The sequence below is a fragment of the Dermacentor variabilis genome, chromosome 8 (genome assembly GCF_050947875.1).
Source record: "Dermacentor variabilis isolate Ectoservices chromosome 8, ASM5094787v1, whole genome shotgun sequence".
Lineage (NCBI taxonomy): Eukaryota > Metazoa > Arthropoda > Arachnida > Ixodida > Ixodidae > Dermacentor > Dermacentor variabilis.
In genome coordinates, this window is record NC_134575.1 from 112846998 (window position 1) to 112872812 (window position 25815).

Below are 25815 nucleotides of genomic sequence, written 5' to 3' on the forward strand. Positions count from 1 at the left end.
GGAATTCGCATGTACAACTATATCCGCGCATTTCTTCGAGATCGCACAGCCACCGTAGGAATGGCACCGCATCGATCAGGTACGATTCGCCTTTCAGGACGTGGGACACCCCTGGGCTCAGTTCTTTCCCATACTCTATTCAATATTGCGCTCGCAGGGCTCCCCCGGCTACTCGACCAGATCCCTCATGTCGACCACGCTATTTCTACGGACGACATTACTATCTGGTCGACACGGGGTTCCGACGCAGCCATCCAGGACCGTCTGCAGCAAGCAGTCGATACAGTTTCCGAGTACGCGAGAAAATGCGGCTTAAGATGTGCTCCGGAAAAGTCGGAGCTAATATTCATTCGCCCCCGGAGCCGTTCCTCTACCCCGCCTATCACTGTGCACGTGGATGGCACACCGATACCACAGGTCAATCGTGCTCGTATTCTCGGCCTACACGTACAAGCGGATGGCAGGTCAAACTACACTGTTTCCCTTCTATCCAGACAGATTGAGCAAATTCTGGCCATGATCCGGAGGGTCTCCAACAGGCGCTTGGGCCTTCGAGAAGAGGACCTGCTGCGCTTGGTGGAGGCATGCGTGATCAGCCGCCTTACATACCATCTCCCATTTTAGCGGTTGACCCAAGCGCAACAACTTCGCATAGACGCAATGATTCGCAAAGCGACGAAGCTGGCCCATGGCCTCCCGAATTATACTTCCACACGCCGTCTCCTTAACTTAGGGACACATAACACACTAGGCGAGCTGCTAGAGGCACGTTGGGTCAACCATCGCCAGCGCCTCCTACTCAATCCTACTGGCCGCCATCTTCTCACACGGCTAGGATACTCTGTCCCACCCCTTGAGTCTGAAACCCGTCCAACGATCTTGTCGTCAGCGATACGCGATGCACTAAGTATTCATTCATTGCCACGTAATATGCACCCCGAGCATGACAAAGGGCGGCGCGAAGCCCGTGTACGGTACATTGGCCGCATGCTTACAAACATCCCGGAAACACATACTTTATACACGGACACCACGCACTCAAGAGGGCTATACCTCGGTAGTTTTGGATGGCACCGAATCCCTGAGAGGCTCTGCTGCAATGCGCGGAACAAATGCCGCTTACGGAGAAATTCTCGGTGTTGCTCTTGCAATTCGATACGCCATCCGTCTTGCTGAGGAAGTGTATATATTGACGGACTCGCAACAGGCATGCCGGGCGTTCCTATCAGGACGTGGCATCCCGAGAGCGGCGCACCAAATTCTCAAACAGATCCCGCAAAATACACCAACCACACCTCCCCGCATCCACTTACTCTGGACCCCTGGTCATACCTCGCTGCCGGGTAACGAACGCGCACATGCGGTTGCCCGAGAAATTTCCCTCCGGGCTACTCGGCGGGGTGAGGCGACTAGTTCAGAGTGGGGGGGATCCCTTGTTCCGTTACAAAGACATACTCCGTCATTATACACGCATTCGTCGCACCACGCCGCACCTCCGCCGTCCTTCTTGCGGGAGGAAGCAGTGGCATTACGCCAGTTACGAACCGCAACTTTTCCAAATCTTGTCTCGCTCAACAAATTCTACCTACAGTGTTATGCAGATCGCTGCCCTGGCTGTGGCAGCGCGCCCACAATCTTCCACGTCACGATTGAGTGCACTGCAAACCTCTTTCCTCCCTTGTCAACTCTCCTTTACCCCCTACGCAACAAAGAGCTGTGGGACGATGCCCTCCGCGACGGACCTCCCGAGGTCCTCCGAGCTGTGATACAACGGGCTCGAAACATTGCCGGAATCACCTTAGGGACCCTGGACTGAGGGTTCCTCCCACACTGCTCTCGCCATTCAAATATTACTAATAAAGATGTTTTACTCTCTTCACCGTCACTCCTACGTGACAATATAGATCTGTGGGCGTGCGCGTGCGGGCGGGCGGGCGTGCGTGCGGGTGTGTGTGTGTGTTTGTGTGTGTGTGTGTGTGCACTTGCGCGTGTCTGTGTGTTATCATGCGGGAATTGTTCGCTTCGTTCGTGAGGTTAATTTTATTTTAGAGCAGCCCTCTTGTTCATGCAGCCCACATAATTTTCGTAATAATGATGGCGCGTGATCTTATTCGGCAGTTTTTATGTCGCCGTATTCTGGCTCTCTTACCTGGCTGGCTGGCTGGCTCTCTTAACCGGCTCTCTTAACTGGCTCTCTTAACTACTACACGCACAGACAAAGCAACAGCGCGCGCTTTAGATCCTATAGATGAGATGAATATTTACAATTATTATTAGGGTTATATTTATATTCGAGTGCTGATTGCCGTGTTATAGTTTGTTAACGAAGCTTCCCCTGAAGTCTAAATATTGTAAGGCAGTTTGTCGTGTGCGTATCATGGACACGCATGCTTATATCGCCTTCCGTTTCTCTACCACGGTTGCGCTTTAAAACCACGGCGCTGCAAGTTTGCTTCAGAGACTTTCCTTTCCTTCCCTCTTCTCCGCCCTTAAACTGGCTCTCTTAACTACTACACGCACAGACAAAGCAACAGCGCGCGCTTTATATCCTATAGATGAGATGAATATTTACAATTATTATTAGGGTTATAATTATATTCGAGTGCTGATTGCCGTGTTATAGTTTGTTAACGAAGCTTCCCCTCACGTCTAAATAATGTAAGGCAGTTTGTCGTGTGCGTATCATGGACACGCATGCTTATATCGCCTTCCGTTTCCCTACCACGGTTGCGCTTTAAAACCACGGCGCTGCAATATTGCTTTCCTCTCCTTCCTTCTTCTCCGCCCCTAAACAGGCTCTCTTAACTACTACACGCAGAGACAAAGCAACAGCGCGCGCATGCGATCCCATAGATGAGATGAATACATATATATAGAAAAGTATGAGTCATAGCTCTCGTAGTATAGCCTTCTGAGCCGTTTCCTTTTTTTCCTTTTCTTTTTTTTCTTTGAAAGAAGTCCTATTAGGGTTATTATAATTACACGAAGGTATTTCGCCCTCGCCAGCAGCAGTACTTGAGATAGCTATTCCGGCGGCGAGCTTCCCACGCTATGCGTGCCACCCCCGCACCTGTTTAAGCTCTTTCCTAGACGCTAGAGCTATACAATGTCCGCGCAACCTTGAGCGATCAGAAAGCGCGTTTTCCACTCTTGGCCGGCGGAGAGGGGAGACTTCGTTCCGGCCGCGAAGCTCTCTACATCTCAGTAAGGTGCCTGGTGGTGGTCTCGTGCTGACGATGCCCTCTCGGCGAGCGCATATTTCCCCCCTCATCTTTTAAGAGATTCAATACATACAAGCATTTGTCTCCAAAACCAGATTTATTTCAAGGGAATTTTCCACGTCTCAATAATTTCTCTCGTCGTATTCGAGTGCTGATTGCCGTGTTATAGTTTGTTAACGAAGCTTCCCCTCAAGTCTAAATATTTTAAGGCAGTTTTCCTAGCCTCTAAAGCCGCTCGAGTTCACGCTGCTCCTCTGGCGGCCATTTTTCCAAGAAATTATGCCTTCCAACCACTGCCGCGGACGACTGCCGCGGACTGCCGTGGTCCGACTGCCGCGGACAACATCAGTCCCTTTCCACATAAGTATGAGGCTTGGAGCAGGAGCTATGGCGCTTGAAATTAACCGTTGGCTTGACGAACCAACCGACTGAGCTACCTTTCCGGGCAACATTGAAGGATCACTAGTTCAAATCACATGTTATGTTCCTTTATCCGCCCCTTTCTTTTCTTTCCTTTAATGTATTTTCCTTCATTTTATCACTGTACGGAAACCCTCCTAAAAAATTATATATCCTCAATTATGTGTGGCCACACATGTGCAGGTCATAAATACCAGGTTCTCCAGCCGAGTGCCATCCATGCGGTATAACCGAGCTCAGATTGGTCCAACTTGACTGATCAAATACGGCACCACTGTAGGTTAAATGAGGCGTACAACTCCTGCGGGACCCGCCGTGGTTGCTCAGTGGTTATGGTGTTAGACTGCTGAGCACGAGGTCGCGGGATCGGACCCCAGCCACGGCGGCCGCATTTCGATGGGGGCGAAATGCGAAAACACCCGTGTACTTAGAATTAGGTGCACGTTAAGGAACCCCAGGTGGTCGAAATTTTCGGAGTCCTCCACAACGGCGTGCATAATCAGAAAGTGGTTTTGTCACGCAAAACCCCATAATTCAATTTTTAATTTAACTCCTGCGGGGACGGTAGAGTATCCGTCTCCAGTGCAAGAGGACCGTGATTCAAATCCCGGTGCCGCGCAATTCTCCACCGGAAAATAAAAAAAAAAAACCGTGTGTTGAGAAAATTGCACAAACAGGCCTGGAGTGTGGCCTGATCCTGGTGACCAGAACCGGTAACGCACTCTCTCACCAGAGCAGGATTGGCCACCCTGGTGCAGTACTTGGCCACAACCTCCTATATGAATACAACAATCAAACCCCGGCCCTCAGTCCCCAGCAGCCGCGAAGCAACTGACCACGGCGGCGGTCAGATCTGTGACGCTGCAGAGGGTGCTAAGAATACCTGGCTCCGGACAGGCCGCCATTGGAATCTGAACCTATAAACGTTTAACGTTAGAACGCTATCTAGTGAGGCGAGTCTAGCAGTGTTATTGGAGGAATTAAAGGGTAGTAAATGGGATATAATAGGGCTCAGTGAGGTTAGGAGGACAAAAGAAGCATATACAGTGCTAAAAAGCGGGCATGTACTGTGTTACCGGGGCTTAGCGGAGAGACGAGAACTAGGAGTCGGATTCCTGATTAATAAGGAAATAGCTGGTAACATACAGGAATTCTATAGCATTAACGAGAGGGTGGCAGGTCTTGTTGTGAAACTTAATAAGAGGTACAAATTGAAGGTGGTACAAGTCTTTGCCCTACATGCAGTCATGATGACCAGGAAGTCGAAAGCTTTTATGAAGACGTGGAATCGGCGATGGGTAAAGTCAAAACAAAATACACTATACTGATGGGCGACTTCAATGCCAGAGTAGGCAAGAAGCAGGCTGGAGACAAGTCAGTGGGGGAATATGGCATAGGCTCTAGGAATAGCAGAGGAGAATTATTAGTAGAGTTTGCAGAACAGAATAATATGCGGATAATGAACACCTTTTTCCGCAAGCGGGTTAGCCGAAAGTGGACGTGGAGGAGCCCGAATGGTGAGACTAGAAATGAAATCGACTTCATACTCTGCGCGAACCCTGGCATCATACAAGATGTAGACGTGCTCGGCAAGGTACGCTGCAGTGACCATAGGATGGTAAGAACTCGAATTAGCCTAGACTTGAGGAGGGAACGGAAGAAACTGGTACACAAGAAGCCAATCAATGAGTTAGCGGTAAGAGGGAAACTAGAGGAATTCCGGATCAAGCTACAGAACAGGTATTCGGCTTTAACTCATGAAGAGGACCTTAGTGTTGAAGCAATGAACGACTATCTCATGGGCATCATTAAGGAGTGCGCAATAGAAGTCGGTGGTAACGCCGTTAGACAGGAAACCAGTAAGCTATCGCAGGAGACGAAAGATCTGATCAAGAAACGCCAATGTAGGAAAGCCTCTAACCCTACAGCTAGAATAGAACTGGCAGAACTTTCTAAGTTAATCAACAAGCGTAAGACAGCGGACATCAGGAACTATGATATGGATAGAATTGAACAGGCTCTCAGGAACGGAGGAAGCCTAAAAACAGTGAAGAAGAAACTAGGAATAGGCAAGAATCAGATGTGTGCGTTAAGAGACAAAGCCGGGAATATCGTTACTAATATGGATGAGATAGTTCAAGTGGCTGAGGAGTTCTATAGAGATTTATACAGTACCAGTGGCACCCACGACGATAGTGGAAGAGAAAATAGCCTAGAGGAATTCGAAATCCCTCAGGTAACGCCAGAAGAAGTAAAGAAAGCCTTAGGAGCTATGCAGAGGGGGAAGGCAGCTGGGGAGGATCAGGTAACAGCAGATTTGTTGAAGGATGGTGGTCAGATTGTTCTAGAGAAACTGGCCACCCTGTATACGCAATGCCTCATAACCTCGAGCGTACCGGAATCTTGGAAGAACGCTAACATAATCCTAATCCATAAGAAAGGGGACGCCAAAGACTTGAAAAATTATAGACCGATCAGCTTACTGTCCGTTGCCTACAAAGTATTTACTAAGGTAATCGCAAATAGAATCAGGAACACCTTAGACTTCTGTCAACCAAAGGACCAGGCAGGATTCCGTAAAGGCTACTCAACAATAGACCATATTCACACTATCAATCAAGTGATAGAGAAATGTGCAGAATATAACCAACCCTTATATATAGCTTTCATTGATTACGAGAAAGCGTTTGATTCAGTCGAAATCTCAGCAGTCATGGAGGCATTACGGAATCAGGGTGTAGATGAGCCATATGTAAAGATACTGGAAGATATCTATAGCGGCTCCACAGCCACCGTAGTCCTCCACAAAGAAAGCAACAAAATCCCTATAAAGAAAGGCGTCAGACAGGGAGATACGATACCTCCAATGCTATTCACAGCATGTTTACAGGAGGTATTCAGAGGCCTGGAGTGGGAAGAATTGGGGATAAAAGTTGATGGAGAATACCTTAGCAACTTGCGATTCGCTGATGATATTGCCTTGCTTAGTAACTCAGGAGACCAATTGCAATGCATGCTCACTGACCTGGAGAGGCAAAGCAGAAGGGTTGGTCTGAAAATTAATCTGCAGAAAAATAAAGTATTGTTTAACAGTCTCGGAAGAGAACAGCAGTTTACGATAGGTAGCGATGTACTGGAAGTGGTAAGGGAATACATCTACTTAGGGCATGTAGTGACCACGGATCCGGATCATGAGACTGAAATAACCAGCAGAATAAGAATGGGCTGGGGTGCGTTTGGCAGGCATTCTCAAATCATGAACAGCAGGTTGTCACTATCCCTCAAAAGGAAAGTGTATAACAGCTTTGTGTTACCAGTACTCACATATGGGGCAGAAACCTGGAGGCTTACGAAAAGGGTTCTGCTGAAATTGAGGACGACGCAACGAGCTATGGAAAGAAGAATGATGGGTGTGACGTTAAGGGATAAGAAAAGAGCAGATTGGGTGAGGCAACAAACGCGGGTAAACGACATCTTAGTTGAAATCAAGAAAAAGGAATGGGCATGGGCCGGACATGTAATGAGGAGGGAAGATAACCGATGGTCACTAAGGGTTACGGACTGGATTCCAAGGGAAGGGATGCGTAGCAGGGGGCGGCAGAAAGTTAGGTGGGCGGATGACATTAAGACGTTTGCAGGGACAACGTGGCCACAATTAGTACATGACCGGGGTAGTTGGAGAAGTATGGGAGAGGCCTTTGCCCTGCAGTGGGCGTAACTAGGCTGATGATGATGATGATGATGATGATGATGATGATGATGATTCACGTCTGGCTTCATATCATAGACAGGATTGCCATCCGTCGTAGGCATACGTTGCTTTACACTGTGATCCCCAGGATGATCCAAACCGTGGGCACAGACGCTCAGTCACTGTGACTTTGTGGTCAATTGAATCTATAAGCTATCTATTAGAAGGATGAGGCTAACAGCAGTGAAGACGACAGAAAGTTGTACAGCATCAACAAGTTTTGATCATAAGACACGCCTAGGCGTTTCTTCAATCTTTTGTCTCGTATTAAGAATCCTAGCCTCAAAGCGTTGGAGAAATTATCATCTGCAGCCTTGTGAGCAATAGTAAGCTCATACTAAAATTACTATGCGACAAGAGTGTTCAAAAGCCAGCAATGACAAACTTGACAGTTGCCAGGGTGGGACACTACACTTCTATTTGCTAGCATCCAATAGAGCGTCCTGACGAGTATGAAAATAGTCTATTGCGCGCACACAGACACAGCGTATCAGGGATCATGCAGAAGCTGGCCGCACAGCACTAATGTTACTGCCTTGCACAGCAGCGCACGCTCAATATAATCATGCACTGAAACAGCTCAATGCACTTGGCGATGCAAACTAGATTGCGCTACAAAGGCATCAGTTGCGGCATCTGGGGAATCAGTCGCAGTATCTCATTCCAACGCTTACCTGCGTCAGCTCGAGTGGTGCAGGTGACGTAATTATTTTCGTTAGATAGCTACACGGCTATGGTAGAAATTTCTTCTTACGTCATCTACGATGGCTGCTTACGTTTTGTGAATTGACTTACGCTTACTGTGAACGGAAGTACGGAAGTTCGTCCCTGTGGTATGTGTACATATAAGAATGTTTTTGACTATAGTGCTCGACTTTGCAGCGGCCGGCATCGCAAGCTTCCCAAACTTACGAAGAGTATTAGCTTCGCGAATACACTTTTTTGTAAGATTTTTCTGCGCCAAGCTTTATAAGTAAGTTTGCGCAGTGAATTCCGCACCGGAAGCGCAAAGAGAGCATGGGCTTCCATTACGAAGAGGTGCCCACACCAAACCCTACCGCCGCCGCAGTCTATCTTTACGTGCGATTCATGAGGTATACATCTATGGAAGGAACCACTCGATGTTTTAGAGTTGTGTCTTTTTAACTCCTGATCATTTGTGTTGGCTTGGAAGCTTGGGCTTTTTCAGGATGAACTGGAAAGAGGACAGAGCGCAAGAAACACAAGGACACGCGTGTCGCTCTCTCGTTTCCTTGTCTTTTTTGTTCTGTGTCATTTTTCCAATGATCATTTGTGTTGTTATAGCCTCCGACACCACATTAAATGGCTGTCCTGTCATTCTCCGCAGTCCAAGTTACTTCGACATGAAAATCCGAAGTTCTGCTTGAGATCTGCGCTCAAGAAGTGGCGCCCACATGTCATGCGCAAAAGTTTCAACGATCAGGTAGGCCGCTTGTTGTCGCCCGGCTTCCCTTGCACCGTTCGCACGACAATCACGAAAGTGCTCCTGCAGGAATCAAGAAGAGCCCGGATTAAGTAGCCTGGACTGCTCCAAAGCAGGAGTTCGCCCGAAGTGTGCGTCATAAGCATTCAACTTCCCACAATAAGTAGAACATATCGGTTAAATACAATCTGGGAGTTGTTTCTTTGTTTTTTGTTTTTGCGCCGCGCATGTTTTCGGGCCTCTATGGCCAATATATTTCCTTGATGGTGACGGTGTTTCTTGCAAAAAACGCCCTCAGGCATCTGAGAAATGCATAATGGGTATCGTTCACGAAATGCCCCTGCTTGTTGAAAGTAATATATTGGGCAAACTGGCCGCTGCATTAATGATCGTGCTAGGGAGCATGAGCTTTCGTTAAGTAAAACGACATTGCGCCTTTGCCGGCGCATTGTTCAGTTTGCATGAGCGCTGCGTCGGTTATGGTGGACAAGATTCTGGGCATAAGGAAGAATTCCATTGCCAGCGAGTTGTTAATAGTGTTTCATAAACCCCGGGAATGAACGCGGGAGTTTGGGAAACTTCCATTTATTTGTCTAGCTGGGAGGATAGGCTCGTGCATGGCATGTCGCAGCGAAGTACTCATTATGCTCGTATTTTAATGGGTCTGTTTGTTTGTTGCTTAATTTTGCATTTGTTCAATAGTTTTACTGACGTTCTTGACTTGAACTAAACTGTGGTAAATGTTAGCGCTTGTCTGTGTCGAGTACTCTGGTTCTTGTCTGTCTTTTTTGCACCACCATTTTTTTAAGCATCAATGAAAAGGTTGTTCCCGTCTCCTCGATCTGATGGCCAGATAAATGCAAATTTCACCTTGTCACCGGCGCTCCGAACTCCTGCATAGGATGAATTTACCCGCTTCAAGCAACTCAGGCATGACAGTTACTGGGCAGTGCGCTCTGCGGTTCATGAGATGACTAACGTCAACCTTTGATGTCGTGATAATCCATTGGTTGCTCGACTTCACTTTCTAAGTCATGTCGAAGACGAAATTTGGTGGTAGCATCTGAGTAAACTACTTTTCAGGCCTGCTGAGATTGCGTCGTTTTTGCGTTGTTTTTGCAGAGTTATCACATGAATAACTGCATGGTCAATTTTACTGCTACATTCCCTCAAACACGTTAACATACAAATGATGTAAATTCTCCAGCTCCGAAAGCATGAGCGCTTTTCAATTGGCTGGATTTATTTCAACTTAAGATGTTTATTGAGATTGTTTGCGGGCCTACCTTTTTCTCCACAGTATAGTAGGTCGTATTATGGCGATGCGTAGGTACATTATTGTCGCGTTTTGAAGTATACCAGCAAATGTGATTGTTTCCGCTTAATACGCCATTTACACCTTCCACTAGGAATAATGTGTCGCTTCCGTTCAGCAACTGCAAAAAAAAATCTACATATTATAAAAGGATCTGAGCAAGTATGTATGAGCGCATTAAGTTAAAACATTATCACACCACTTTGTTCAATATTGCAGGTGCTATGCTTAATTGCAGGGTGGCAGGTGTCGCAAAACGACTCGGTACGTTTGGCAGAAAAAAAGTGCAATTACCTCTATGCATACCCTTATGCAAGTGCTTTCATCAAGCTGGCGATGTATTTTTTTTCATCAAAAATCAGTCTTATTGCACCTGTTCAGTTCCTGAAGAACATCATTCTATCTGAAATATTACTATTTTTATCGCTTTGGATTATCAGCGTTGTCGAACATCATGCTATTATTCATGCTGTTATCTTATGCTATTATTTCTTTACGTTTTTTACTACTCGTAGTTCTTTTTCACATATTTGGAAGTCTCACTGAGCTTCTATAGAGGCAGATCCCTAGTTCACATGATTATTGTTTTCTATGAGGGCTTTTTCTCCTAGCTTGGGAATTCATTTTTCAACGAGAGCATTTGTGGAGGTTTGAAGAAACTTATTTTCTACTGATTCTGAGGGGTGAGAAAGCTGAAAAAACTGAACTGAATGTAATTGCGAGTAACTTCTTAACAAACTGGCCTTGCGCTTTACACGTTACAGTGAAAATACAAGAATTCCAAGTACGAAGGTAAAGCACTTGCAAATTCAAATAATAAAACCCCTCCGATGTCATCGCTATGGCAGGCAAAATTCCTTGCATGTCGTATTTTGAAAATCAGGTGTAGTGTACATTTAACGAAAAAAAACAGGGTTAGTGCCCGAGCAAGTGGATTTTTCAACATCATACATATATTGGGAATATCTGCCACTTCAGCTCTATTCCACCTTAATTTGATAGGAAATGCTAAGCGGAACATCAATGAGTATTTAAAGAAAATTTAAACCCATCCAATCAGCTACTACACTTTGCACGTCTCCGGTCGATAGTGTAACACGTTGTCAAATTTCACCCATTGGAACCATGTCAATCTCTATTACGTCGTGCTAAATAAAGCTTCTTCGCAATTGCCCACCTTGATTACTGCTAGCCTTCAATTGATCAATTAGGACATAAGAAGAAGAACGTAAACTTTCTTTGCAAATCAATGAGATTCGATTCCGGCGTCTTTTTACTGGCTCTGGGCACCCGTCGCGGACGCTGTTCCGAGACCTTGTCTCGAAGCGGCTTCCTCAGCTCGCTGGAGGGCCCAGACTTGTGCTGTCAGGTTCGAGCTGAGCAGTGTGGTCTCCCAGCGCGAGCGGAGGCTGGCGGTGGAAGAGAAGGAGGTATCGGCACTGCCCGACTTGTTTGTCAAATCCTGACACTCCCATAACATGTGATTAAGTGTGGCAACCACGCCACACGTTGTGCATCTGCTTGTAGTGTAAATGTCTGGATACATGGCATGCATTAGTGTGCGATTTTGTAGGAATACCTTTGTAATTGTCTGAAGTGTACTGCTTGTGTCCTGTCTAATGTAGCGTGAGGGAATCGGTATTCGCGTCTTTATAACCGGTAGTGTGTCGTGATGTCGTGAAACCTGGTCATACGATCCTCCCACGCCCAGACGTTTACAGTAACCCACGGGGGCTCTTCCTCCGACGATGCTCGGTGGGTGAGGCATCGCGCAACGCAGTGAGCCACTTCGTTGGGGGTCCTGAATCCAGGTTCAGCCGGAATCCATAGCAAATGCCTTAGTTATCAAAGTGGGCCTCTTCCTGGTGTACAGTATGTCGCTGGAGTATGGATAGGGCTCTTGCCAGATGCACCTGTTTGCAAAATAGCGAATTGCCCTTTGCGAGGCGCAGATCACGTATGTAGCTTTGTTTTGTGTGAGAGCCAGTGCTATGACCTCTTCCTCTACCGCATCGGCATGCGCCGTGTTCACGGTGACGCTCGGGAGGGGGTTGTCTCGGTGGCTAGTAACTGCCGCCACGAAACTCTTCCGGTCTCGATAACGATCTGCATCGGTGAAGACCGCCTCCTTGTCGTTGGAGTAACTTTGGTTCATGTGTTATGCCCTGGCTTTACGTCTCCTCGTGTGGTGTTGGGGGTGCATGTTGCGAGGCAATGGGGGTGCGCTGCTCGCCCCGTATGACTCTTGGAATTTCTGCTTTGATGCCATGTTGCGTGCGGTATGTGATGCAGAGATTTTGGAGCACCCACCTGCCCGGGTGGGTCTTGGACAGGCGCTCGAGTTGGGACAGTTGTTGCGCCTCCATATGTTCCTCGAGCGTATTGTGTAAGCCTAGTTCTAAGAGCTTGGTGGTGCTGACTCCAGGCGCAGAGTCCCAACGCACATTTGTATGCCTTGCGTATGAGGGCGTTGGACTTGTTTCTTTCCGCAACGGTCCAGTTGTGAAACGCTGCCGTGTACTTGATTTGAGAAATGACGAAGGCTTCCTGAGGGTTTGTTGGTGACGCGTCAAATGAGCTGCATTGTGCCGGTGGCCTTTGTTGTTATCTTGCGAAGTGCTTCGCCATTCCCGCCCTGTGTTCTATTATCATTCCTAATACCAGGATGTTGCCTACCAGCGGGATGGGTAAGTCGTTTCATGACATTAATTAGATATCTTCCTTTCCCGGCGGGGAAGGGGGGATGTAGCCTTTACGTGGGCGCCCCTTTCTGACCGGTATATACAGTAGCAGTTCCGATTTTTCTGCCAAGCAGGCTAGTCCCCTGCCCACGAGGTTGTTTTTCACTCATTTGATGGCGTGCTGTAAACGTTGTTCGATCGCTCCGCCGCTGCCCGTTGTCGACCAGGTGTGAATATCACCCGCGCATAGCATGTGATGCAGTCCTTCGATTTGAAGAAATTGGCGACGTAACCCCAGCAGGACGAAGTTGAAGAGCATCGGCGAAATCACCGAGCACTGCGTGGTACCCGAGCTCCCCATGTTGATTGGATCTGACTCTAGTTGTCCCACTCGCATTCGAACGCTTCTTCCCGTGAGGAAGTCTCGGACGTAGTTGTACGTTCGCAGTCCGAGATTTAGCGTGTCTATTTGTCGCAATATGACATCACGGCGAACCTTATCGAAGGCCTTGTTAAGGTCCAGGACGAGTATGGTACTCTTCGAGCGCCCCGGATTGTGTATCATTTGATATTTTAGTGGCTCAAGGGCGTCTTGCGGGGAGAGTTCTCTTCTGAACCCTATCATGGTGTGTGGAAATAATTCGTTGTTCTCGAGGCAATGGGTGAGTCTATTGGGAAACGGGTGCCCCATCAACTTGCCCACGAAGGACTTGCGCGATATGGGGCACAGGTTCTCCAGCTGCAATTTCTTGCCGGTTTTCGGTATAAGTATGATCCTCGCTTCTTTCCATTGCTGAGGTAGCTTGCCGTGCGTCTAGGTAGAATACCTTACGAGCAAGTTACTCACACATTTGTTCCATAGCTAGCATGACTTTTAATCACTACCACTTAAAGCCAATGAAGAATGAACGCAATGAAATCATAGGGGTAATTTAGCTGTGGTTGAAATTCATATTGTACAACATAACGAAGAAAATTGAAATGAAAGAGGACGAAATGATAAGGTGTAGCCTGTAAGGACAGAATCTAAAGCCTTCAAGTTAGGCATGTGATGCACTACTGATTGTGCTAGAGCGACGACCATCAATCCCACCCCAAGCATAGTTATTTAGATGCACTAGAGCTAGCTCTGGGAGTGCTACCCAGCCCTACTCAAAACCATGGACGGTGGATATCAAACACCTTTCTTTTTTACTGTGTAAGCCTTACCTGCCGACCAACCTGGATTTTACCTCGGTCTATATCGAGCCTCTTCATACAATCATCCTCGTTTCGCGGTCACAGCCGTTTCGCGGTCGGTGCCGGGTAAATGGCGGGCTCCCCCTCCGTTCTCCTAGAACGACGCTCACGTGCGCTGTCGCGGGTGACATTATTGAAATCTACCGCGCTCTCCATAAAACGTGCACACATGCCTCACCGTTTAGGCTCTCCTCCCTTATGCGCAACGACACCAGTGTGCGTATGTGGGAAAAACAGAATACCAGTGGCATCGCGACTGCAAAGCATTTTATTAGTAACCGGTCAAGCAAAGGTGTAGCAAAAAAATTACTAATGTGGTAAAAAAATGTATTTTCGCCCGCTAATTCGTGGCTGGCGCAGCCAAGCAGCCTGTTATGTTTTTTCCATGGTAGCGTCACATACCATGTGACTTTAGGTGAGCAGGCACGACGCTAATACAGCCTCATATGCTACCTAATGACACCAGGGCTACTAGATTCGAAAACCTCGCTATGAATAAACGAGGAGAAGAGAAGGAGAAAGGATGTCTTTAGGTAACCACGTTCGTATAGAGCAAGCATAGAATAAGGCCGAGGGAAGCACAGAGATAATTTACGGTGGTTCAAATAGAATAGGTAGAAAATAATGAAGTACCGAGTAGTGAAAGTGGAAGTTGTCGCTCAGAGGGTTTCTACAGGGTATCTATAGCGCTGTTGTTTCACTAAATACTTCTAAGCAAAATGGTACAATGTCAGAGCGGTGTCTTAGAGGAAATCATTATATAGTCACAAAGTTGTGGATGTGTACATTCCTTGTAACTCAGAGAACACGACGTCTTCAGTCCGCGAAAGTGGAGGAGTTCTTTTTGTAGTGACAGTAATCAAATATTTGATAGACGGGGAATAAACAACTTTCTTTCTATGTCGGAAGGCGGTCACAAATAAACTATGTCGAAGGTTGGCTTAGCCTGGACGCATTCTACTAGACTGGCTAACTGGAGGGTCATTCTGTATGACAATAGGACAGCCCTGCTGGCCTATCGCATTTCTCATGGAGCCAGTGTGTTTGTTCGATTTAAACTTGCCGAAACTTTTAATAACACTGGGAGCAAATTGTTAGCATAGTTACACATGATTATATTTACGTCCCTTGGGCCTCATTTATTTCACTTTAATTAGACTCCTTCGTCGACGAAATCCACCTAGGCAAGCTTTCATTCTATGAAGTGATTAATGTCAATAAAAATACAATTTTTTCACAACACAGCCACAAAAAATAGCCCTAGTACAAAGTTATTTTTACTTGGAAAACATATTTATCGACAGCGAACAAGGACAGAAGGGAGCGAACACCACAATGCGCTAACTTCAACAAATATATTTTCAGGAAACTGCCACCTATTAAACCCATGCATAGTGGCACCAAATCATCAAAGTTTTAACAATCTAAAAAGGCCGTCTCCTTACATAATAAGTTGACTAAAATGGCACTAACCCATGCATCAGAATTTCGACAGATAGGCTGAGCATCAATAATCGCTGGCAAAATTTTATCATTGCGCTTCGCAAGAACCCGGCAGGAGCCCTACACCGGCGCACACCCCCGCATTCCTGACAGTGAGTTGACAGATGCCCGTACTGTCATTTCTCACGTTTAGACTATGTTCTCATAACCAGTCATTAAGACATCTTCGTGTCTGTCCGATGTATTTTTTCCAACAGGACAGCGGAAGCTCGTAAACAACAGCTTCTACGCACTCCACAGGTGCTTTACGATGATTCGTAGAGCATCCGACAGCTGGCTTACGGTACGGGTCCGTTAACCGACATATTGAAGCGTTGTGAAACATCGTTCCAGCGCACAATTGAACACGGACGAGAAGAGAAAGACTACACGAACGCCGGTGTTGTCTTTCTCTTCTCATCCGTGTTCAATTGTGCACTGGAACGATGTTTCATAATGCTAATCACAACCAACTAGCCCAGCTGTCCATACTTAGCGATATTGACGCAAAGCTTTCTTAACCTCCTCCTCCGACTTTCCTACTGCGGCTGCTGCTGCTGCTGCTGCTGCTGCTGCTGCTGCTGCTGCTGCTGCTGCTGCTGCTGCTGCTGCTGCTTCTGCTGTGAGCGGCTGCTGTCGCGCAAACCGCGTCAGTGGGGTGGTTCAGAACCTGTATATATGTGACAGGCGCCAGTAAGACAGGAAAGACGACAGGAGAATTTCGTTTTCACCCCACCACGTCGAAAGGGCACAATGCCCTCTGGAGTTCCCTGGCCGTCGCCACATTAGCCGCTTGACAGCTGTAATTACCTGCAACTACCCTCAGAAGCATTGTAGAAAGTGCAGTGCTTCCCTTTCTACTAGCGTGCGAGGCAAGAGAGGACGCCGATAGAACTGTGGACAGGAGAAAAAGTAGAGGGAGGAGAAAAGGCAGTTACCGTACAAGAGATGGGGGGGGGGGAGGTGACGTGAGAAGGCAAGGAAGCCCCACTACTATACGACAGCGATTGCGGGGAAGCAGGATAAACTTAAGTTGAATGTACAGTACTGTCCGTTGCTGCTATTTCTAAAGAAGAAACGCCATTCAAATATCAGGAATACCAGGAATAAGTGATCATGGAGCGTAAATGCCACAATAGTGTGCAAGAAGTTACAGGTTAGCAAAAATTGCCCGAGAAAGATTTTTGTGTATGAACAGGGCAATTACAATGCCATAAACAAAGAGTTACAATTATTCTTGCCAGTATTGCTGGAATACAGCAGTCAGTACAGCATACAAAGATTATGCACTCTGTTCAGAGACAGAATCCTGTCTTTGGTCACTAGATACATACCCTCAAGAGGGACATCATGTAGACGTAGAATGGATAAACCTTGCATTAACATATAACTGCGTCTGTCAATAAGAATGAAGGCCGGAGTATACAAGGCATTCAAGATAGCACCAAGTCAGAACGTATATGACAAGCTTAGAACTCTGACTAAAAACTTGAAACAAGTATTACATTAAATTATGGGGTTTTACGTGCCAAAACCACTTTCTGATTATGAGACACGCCGTAGTGGGGGACTGCGGAAATTTCGACCACCTGGGGTTCTTTAACGGGCACCTAAATCTAAGCACACGGGTGTTTTCGCATTTCGCCCCCATCGAAATGCGGCCGCCGTGGCCGGGATCTTGAAACAAGTATTAAAGGCCGCAAAAAGAACATACTAGTCGTTGCTAGCTGATGAAATAAGATTGAATCTTACTGAGCTATGGCGATATGTCAAAAGTAACAGAAAACACAGTGTTGGCGCTCCGGCCCTCCGACATGAATGTAATACGTTAACTGATGACAAAAAAAAGCTGATTGCTTTAACGAATATTTGCACTCCGTCTTCACAGCATGTCGTCAAACTCCGATACCTGAATTACATGAACAATTACCTCAAATGCATGATATCGTTTTAAATGAGGCTGAGATTAGGCCACATTAATCCTCATTCTGCTCATGGTCCGGGTGGTATATCAAATCACGTCTTGAAGCGCTGTTCCCACAGTATTGCTCCTATCTTGGTTGAATTATTTACCAAGTCAATAAATTTTCAAAAATTACCTAGTGACTGGAGAATGGCCAATGTAACTCCTGTATTTAAATGTGGTTGTCGTGATTTGGCAAGCAATTACAGACCGGCGTATTTCATATCTGTTTGCTGTAAAACAATAGAACATGTTACTTACTCTGGTCTTATTAAGCATCTTGATGACCATGATTTTTTCATCCCGACCCAGCATGGATTTCGCATGGGATTATCCTGTACCACTCAACTTACTGAAGTCATACATGACGTTGCAATCGGCTTTAACAAGAGTACAGAGATAGATGCTATTTTATTGATTTTCGAAAGGCGTTTGATGTAGTCCCGCATGACTTACTTTTGCACAAACTATCATTTCTTGGCCTGCCCGATTCACTTTACGGTTGGCTTGATTATTTGTGAAAAGGCATCAGAAAGTGGTCCTGAACGGTGCGACGTCGAGAACGCTTAATGTTTTATCAGGTGTGCCTCAAGGGTCAGTCCTCATATTTTTCAATGATTTAAGTGAAGGCTGCATTTGAAATATCAGACTGTATGCGCATGATTGCATTGTGTACCATCCTGTGCCATGTGCCCAACATACGAGTGTGTTGCAGTTTGACCTCGAAAAAATTTGTTCCTGGTGCGCTAAATGGAAAACGGATTTGAACATAGCAAAGTGTTCTCACGTTAAATTTACGAACAAAAAGAAAAAAAGGTGCGCAGTTCATACTCTCTCAATAATGTTTTACTGCAATGGGTTGACGAAGTCAAACACACGGACGTCACTTTAACTGCGTCATTAGACTGGACGCCGACATTGACCCAACAAGCGCTAAAGCGTGCCGCCTTTTGCACCTTTTCCAGAAGAACTTCAAGCATGCGCTCCAACCATTGAAGGAGGCTTTGTACCTTACAAATATTAGGCCGGTGTTACAACACGCTTGCGCAGCATGGGACTCCTTCACAAAAGTTCTTGAAGATAAGTTAGAGCGTGTTCAGAATAGGGCTGCAAGATTCGCCACGGGCATCTACGACTACAAAATTAGAGGTTCGCAAATCAGGGAAAATCTATGGTCGAAGTTTCTGTCCACACGCAGAAAAATAATCAGGTTAAAGCTTTTACACAACATTAACAGAGTTAACACAGGAATCGATAAGAACAGATATTGAAAACCACCTCATTATCAGTCTAAAAGACGCGACAATTCTAAGAAAATAACCGCCTGCCAAAGTAGTATTATTGTATTTAAGTTTTCATTTTTTCCGCGAACGATTGAAGAGTAGAATTTGCTCCCAGGATGAGGTAGTGTCTGGCATGGCATGGCAAGAACTTTATTTTAGTCCAGAGAAACTAGGGTTCGAGGGCACAAGCCCGCAGGCTAAGTCGGTGGCTCCGCCCACGTAGGCACCGGTAGGCCAAAGGCTTTCCCGATGTCATGAGCTCTCTGGACGGCCAGGAGTTGATCTTGGAGGAATTCGCTGGATATGCGCCGACTCCAGTCCTCCTCACTGTTGAAATCCGAAGCCCTTTGGCTGGGGCACAGCCAGAACATATGATCAAATAGACAAGGAGTGTGTCCACAACTTTTACATTCCGCGGGAAAATGTCCGTCAATTTTGTTAAGCAGAAAAGGTGTGGGATAAGATTTAGTTTGAATCATTCTTAATGTGACTGCTTGAGCTCGCTTGAGCTTCTGATGGAGGGGAGGAAAAAACCTCCTGCCGTCCCTATAGTGTGAGGTGATCTCGTGAAAAGTTGTAAGTGGGTCTTTGTAGGAGCCGCAGTCATCCTGGAGCAGTTCCTGATCTGATGCGCGGCATGTGAGATCTCGCACAGCAGAGTGAGCTTGCTCGTTAGGATTGCAGCCACTGGGGCTGACCGAGTGGCCCTGATGAGCCGGAAACCAGACTAGGTGTGAGCTATCCAGTTGGTCGTAATTATGAGTATTAATACTGTGTATAAGTAGCTTGTGTGCTTCCACTGAGACGATGCCGGCTGAGTAATTCCTAATAGCTGTACGGGAATCGGAGAAAATCGTGGAGCCTCTCCTCATTGTTTTGCAAGTGCTATGCTTGCTTCTTCGGCGGCATGAATGGAGCTCGTTCTTAATGACGCCGCGCTTATTAATTTACCGCTCTCATCGACCACGGCAATAGCGTAGCGTTTGCCCGATCCATAACTAGTTGCATCGACAAAAAGAGCTGAGCTGTGTTGTTGGTGCAGTTTACCCAGAATGCATTTGGCCCTGGCGTCCCTTCAGCCCTTGTTGTACACAGGATGAATGTTTCTAGGTATGGGGTCTACAACTAATTGTGTCTCCACCTCCTGGGGTATGCACCAAATTTTTCATCTGCCATAGGGAACTTTACATGAATATGTTTTAGACAATATTTCTAGTGTGCTGTTTAATGCATTGTGTAACAAATTTTATAATCAGATGCTGTTATTAGTGGATGTGTTGTCTTTCCCTGCTAATTGTGACGATCGTATTTTTAATACCACAGGTTGTGGCAGATAAAACCGACCAAAGGAAAATTAATCGGTGCCTCCAAGGTTTACGAGACTGGTGCATAAAATGGGGAATGGAATTAAATTATTCGAAATCGATGTTTCCTCATATAACAAGACAGAAAAGTGTGCCTTCCTTCGACTATAAAATTGGTGACAACTCTTTGTTGAATGTACGTAGCTTTAGGTATTTTGGGGTGATCATTAATCATGACTTGTGCTGGCGCCTCCAAGTGGAGGAGGTCTGCTCTAGGGCTTACAGGAAACTGTTCTTTTTCAGAAAAAAGTTGCAGCATGCAGCAACACATTTGAAGCTCATTGCGTACAAAACATTTGTTCACCCGGTTTTGGAGTACGCCTCCCCAGTTTGGAGCCCTCACCAACTCTACTTGCGAGATAAACTCGAAAAAATTCAAAGAATCGCGGTGCATTTTGTTTGTTCGCGTTATCGGAGAGCCGAATCTTTAACACACATGTTGAAATGTTGTGACTTGGAATCGCTAGAAACACGACGAGAAAAACAACGCATGAAATTATTTTTCCAGATAACCAGAAATCAAATAAGAATAAACAAAGAAACATACATTCGCCCCCCTTTAAAACACAGTGCGCGTTTAAACCACAGTGCTAGCGTACCGCCTTATAAAACACGCCTTGATGGTTTTAAACACTCGTTCTTTCCTTCGTCTATTAATATATGAAATGGCCTTCCGGACTGCACTGTAACAGCACAAAATGCCAACGAATTTTATAGTCTATTTGAATTGTATTACAGGCAACGGGATAATTAAGACTTGATCATGCTTACTGTTATTCTGTGTATATTTGTTCATCCTGCCTGTAATTTGTGTTTGACAGTGATGTATATTGTTGTATTGTCGGTGTTGAAATTCAAATTTTTATTTTTTTCTTCTCCTGTAATGGGCCGTCAAGTGAGGGCTACAGTATTCCTCAATAAAATAAATAAATAAAAAATACCACGGATGATACGATGCCGTTGTTCGCGAAGTTGACTTTAATGTTTGTAATTAACCCCCTGCGATAATGCCCAACTCGGGCGCTGTATGTATTTGCAATAAATAAATAAATAAATAAATAAATAAATAAATAAATAAATAAATAAATAAATCTCAAGCGGGTAACTTTCGCAGGGCATGCAGAAGCAGACCCTCAATAATTAAAGGCCACCGCAGGGTCCAGGGGACACTCCGGTAGCGGTAGACCTTCAAATCAGCACTTCAGTGCCCTCCTCGTTAGCTTCACGTCTATGGCATTGCTACAGGTCTTGAATTTGATCCCAATTGCGCCAGCCACATTTAGAGGGGGGCGAAATAGCAAACGCACGTGCTCTTAGATTTTGGGACACGTCAAAAAATGTCACAGTCTCAAAATTATTCTGGAATTCGCCACTACGGCTTTCCTCGTAATCCCAGTGTGGTTTCGGCACGTACAGCCCCATAATCCAATTCAAGTTTAACAATTCAGCAAGAATGCGATGTGCCATGTGAGGAAATAACGCTCAACCCTCTCAGAGGTTATAAAATATGGCGCACAACAACGCCTCAAGCAAACACGTCTCCCTGTGTGTTGTATGAACTACGCAAACGAACAGCACAGGTGGACGCAAAGTTACTTTCAACATCAACTCAACACTCTCACGTTAGCCTAAACGTTGAATAAATTAGGTATAGCGGTCAACATCACCGATAATTATCTTTAATCGCAACACCCAGCACGGAATGCTTCGCTTACATCGATACCCAAAGTACGCGGGACCTGCATAATTTTTTTCGTGAGTTCTTCTGGCTCTTGAAAGACCAGTTTCGTGTGCACCCGGCTAGCCATTTTCTTAAAACTATGTGCACTTCAATGCATCTATGCATATAAAGCACGACTACTAGCTTCTGTTGGCGTTGTTGAAGCTAGCGCATTGTGGTGTCGCTTGCCTTCTGTCTGTGTTCGCTCTCTCTAAATATGCTTTGCTAGTCAGTTTCCCAACACGCCCAACAAATGCAATACTGAATAGTAACTTTAAATTTACCTGTACTAATCCTATCAAAAATGCGTATGAGAATTCTACGAGAAATGAACGACACGTATGCACATTGCACAGATTTGACGAGAAGTGAATGATATGCTCGGCCTATTGAATGAGATGTGGTAGAAAATGTGCGAGATCTCTATTGTGTGTTGCGGAGACTTTTACGAAGTGCAGGAGATTTATGGGATGTGCTATGAGAATGCGTAGATCATGTAGGACAGGTGTGCGATGTGCTGCAAAGACGTAACCAGCATATGTAAGAGGTGAGTGAGATCTCTACTGATGTGTACGCTCTGTAGTCGTATGAGCGACATGATATTTGAGGATGACTATGAACTGCATACTGAGTATGTGCTCTTACGTCGCAGTGAATACAAAATCTCATTAATGACAGCAAGATTTGTGATGAGTTGTTTGTAGTGCATGCGAGAGCTTGATCAATGAATGTGCTGTATACGGATACTGAACCATTGTGACACAGCATAAATTAACCAGCATAAATTACAGAGCAAATAAGAGGTCTGGAGTTCAACTTCTGGAATTTCATGCAACGAACACATACCTCATTATCAAAGCTGGTGTTCGTACTATTGATACAATGATTTTCAGCTGCGGACGTATTCTCGGATGAGCACTTATGGTGATACTACCGTCTTTTTGCATGACGAATTCCTCAACCAGCCAATAAGCACTGAACAGCACATTGATATCGTCGAAAGCTACTGTAAGATAGTGCATCGCTTGTTCAGAGTAGATCAGCAATGAAAAAATATGTCAATGTGATTATAGCATATTCGAAACACATGCAACACGGACGCGTTGGCAAGGGAGTTTGTTGCATGCAATTCGATCAGTGACAAAAGATACATGCACTTTGTCATGTTTATAATAGTGCTTGCATCAGAGATGTCAGTCAGAGATAGTAATGGGCAAACTTGAAACTCCATATTTTTCAAATAGTGAAGTGAGTCAATCACAAGATCATCAAATAAAGATCTGCTAGTCAGTCATTTGATTATCCATGCTGAGAGGATCTTAGTGCCACTTCATGTCAAACCTCAGCAGCCAGGCATTAACTTGGCCATGCATGCCCACAAGTGAAAAATATAAAGTAGAACCAGAAAACACGGTGTAAATATGTCTGCCAAAATAGCAAAAAGCCAAAATACCAGTAAAATCCAATCGCACTTTGTCACAAATGAATAAAAATAATGAAATTAGAAAACAATAAATCACTAAAATAGTCATACGATCAATGCGCAATTATATGAAAAACGTTTTGCACTCAGTCGTTCACGACTTGGTGAGAGAGCTTGACCTAGCAAAAAATTCTAATATGCGCACAGCAGTGCCAAAAAAGAGATTAGCGTCGCAGCTTGGTAACTATTAGCCTACCTACTATAGAAAACTGAAATTGAAATTAAAGGAAAAATGGCAGTGTAGTTTGTTTGTCAATGATAGTTAGCCGCAACAATGTCTTGCCATGCGTTGCATGTTGACATCCTGACAACCAAAATATCAGTGACTCTACACTGAAGCAGGGTCTTTAAATGACGGACATGTAGCACATGCTAGCATTCGCACATGCAGTCACCAAATTAAAAGCACGTTTACAAGCGCTGGTACAATAACGATGCATATCACACGCGCGGGCATAATACACAGACAGAACGCGAGTAGTTTCCGAAAGCACGCGCACGTAACTGAACGGATATTCTTACGCGTTCGATGCATATCGAAGCTCGCGCAGAGACACGCACTCACACACAGAACGCGAAGAGTTTCCGAAAGCACCCGCGAAAGAGGATACGGACGTTCTACCAAGAAAGCAAATGCAGACGGCGTGGCAGCATTGCCCGATGAAGAAACGGCACCACTCATGAACAGTACACATTCGTAGAACGGCACACTACAAGCTGGAACAAAGTGTGTAGAAGACACCACTCAAAAGCGAAACCCTCGTGGACTACGCCGCTGAGAAACGCGAACACCTTCCAACTTTCCCAAACCAAACGACGATGTGCTGCGAATTTCGACCAGATTGCACGACCCTGACTGGTTGATACGGCTGCTGCGCATGTTGCTGTCCTCGCCGTTGAAAGAAATATCTGCAACGTTGTTGAAATAGGCTTCGTAACTCGCACAACATGGAAATACTACGCCGCTACTACCCGTGTAGTCATGGTTACCGGAATCAGAGACGACGATGTAAACAATGTAGCATACCCCTATCATTAGGAAATGACGTCATTTCCCCCTCTTTGGTTGTCAGTCCTTGAGCATTGCATTGCGGACCAAGGTTTACATATATTTTTCAGCTTCGCAACTCTTCCTTTCGAGCCGGGCATGACTTGTTTCTAGGGACTGTGAGGGCGCTGCTCTCCTGATATGTGCACACTGATTGTGGGTGTTTGCACTCCTTCGTGTGCTGTAGCCGATTTTATTTTCTCACTGTGTGTGCCTTGTCACTGTCGTCGTGCACATGGCTGGCGGTCGAGGCCTTTTGCGTCCAATCCTAATTCTGTGCAATATCCTAATTCCGAGTCTTCATATTAAAATATATGAAATGAAATTCACCTCCACGAGGCACTGCAAACTGTTACGAAGTCATATAATCATGCGCAACTACTCCACTTAGGTGGCTTTAACTTTCCTGATATAACGTGGTCCGAACCAGCCATAACACTGTCTAAGAATAACCTTCAATGTAAATTTCTTAACACATTCCTCACCTTTGGTTTGACGTAGCTAGTATCTACCCCAACACGAAAAAACGAACAGTGCTCTGAAATAATCGACCTTATCTTAACATTCCACCCTGACAGTGCTTCTTCTGTAACACATCTACCAGAACTAAGTGATCACTCGGTACTGCATGCAGAATAATCCTGGCAGCTACCTCAGTGCAAAAAATGAAAAAAGAAAATAACACTTTACGAGAAATGTGATTACATCAGCATCAACGATGCTCTAACCGAGTTTTACAACTGGTGCATTATAGATTTCCCGAAGCGCACAGTAGACACCAACTGGAAGCTTTTTAAAAATAAAGTGATCGAAATCCCTAAGACTTACATACCAAGTATCATTTTAACAGGGCGACCTTGGTCCCCATAGTTCAAAACCCACTAAAAGGACTAAACAATAAAAAGAAAGTATTTTTTCGTAATTCCAAGCGTTCTAATACCGCTCCAGCCTGTGAAAAATATTACGCCAGTGAAAAGGAGTTTGATTCTGTGGCCGCAACAGCTAAACGAACCTTCTACTCAACTACACTCCCTAACATGCTGCAAAACAATCCCAAACAATTCTGGAAATGCATCAACCCAAATAACCGTAAACCATTATTATCTTAGTCTTCTCTTCCGTGTTCACTTCTGAACTAAAGAGGAAGCTTAAGCTCGAGTGCTCCTGTCTAAATACATGTAAAAGGAGAATTCGTTTTTCTCGGCAACCACTGCACCAAATTTCACGATGTTTGTTGCATTTAAAAGAAAAACTTAAAATCTAGTGACTGTATGCTTCGAATTTTTGAGTTTGATCGTCAATTTCTTATTAAAAATTGGCAAAAATCGGAAACTTTAAAAAAACGAAACTATAAAGTATACAACTCTGTAACTTAACCACTAAAAATGATAATACAATTCT

At 45.3% G+C, this 25815-nt stretch overlaps 1 protein-coding gene across 1 annotated transcript in view; it reads right to left on the reverse strand.

Moving 5' to 3' along the window:
* Positions 1-25815, reverse strand: part of LOC142591527 (uncharacterized) — a 402039-nt gene that overhangs the window by 326962 nt on the left and 49262 nt on the right. The window contains exon 4 of the mRNA XM_075703849.1: positions 10123-10272. Within this exon, the coding sequence (XP_075559964.1) occupies positions 10123-10272 (150 nt within the window). The remainder of the gene's footprint in view (positions 1-10122; positions 10273-25815) is intronic.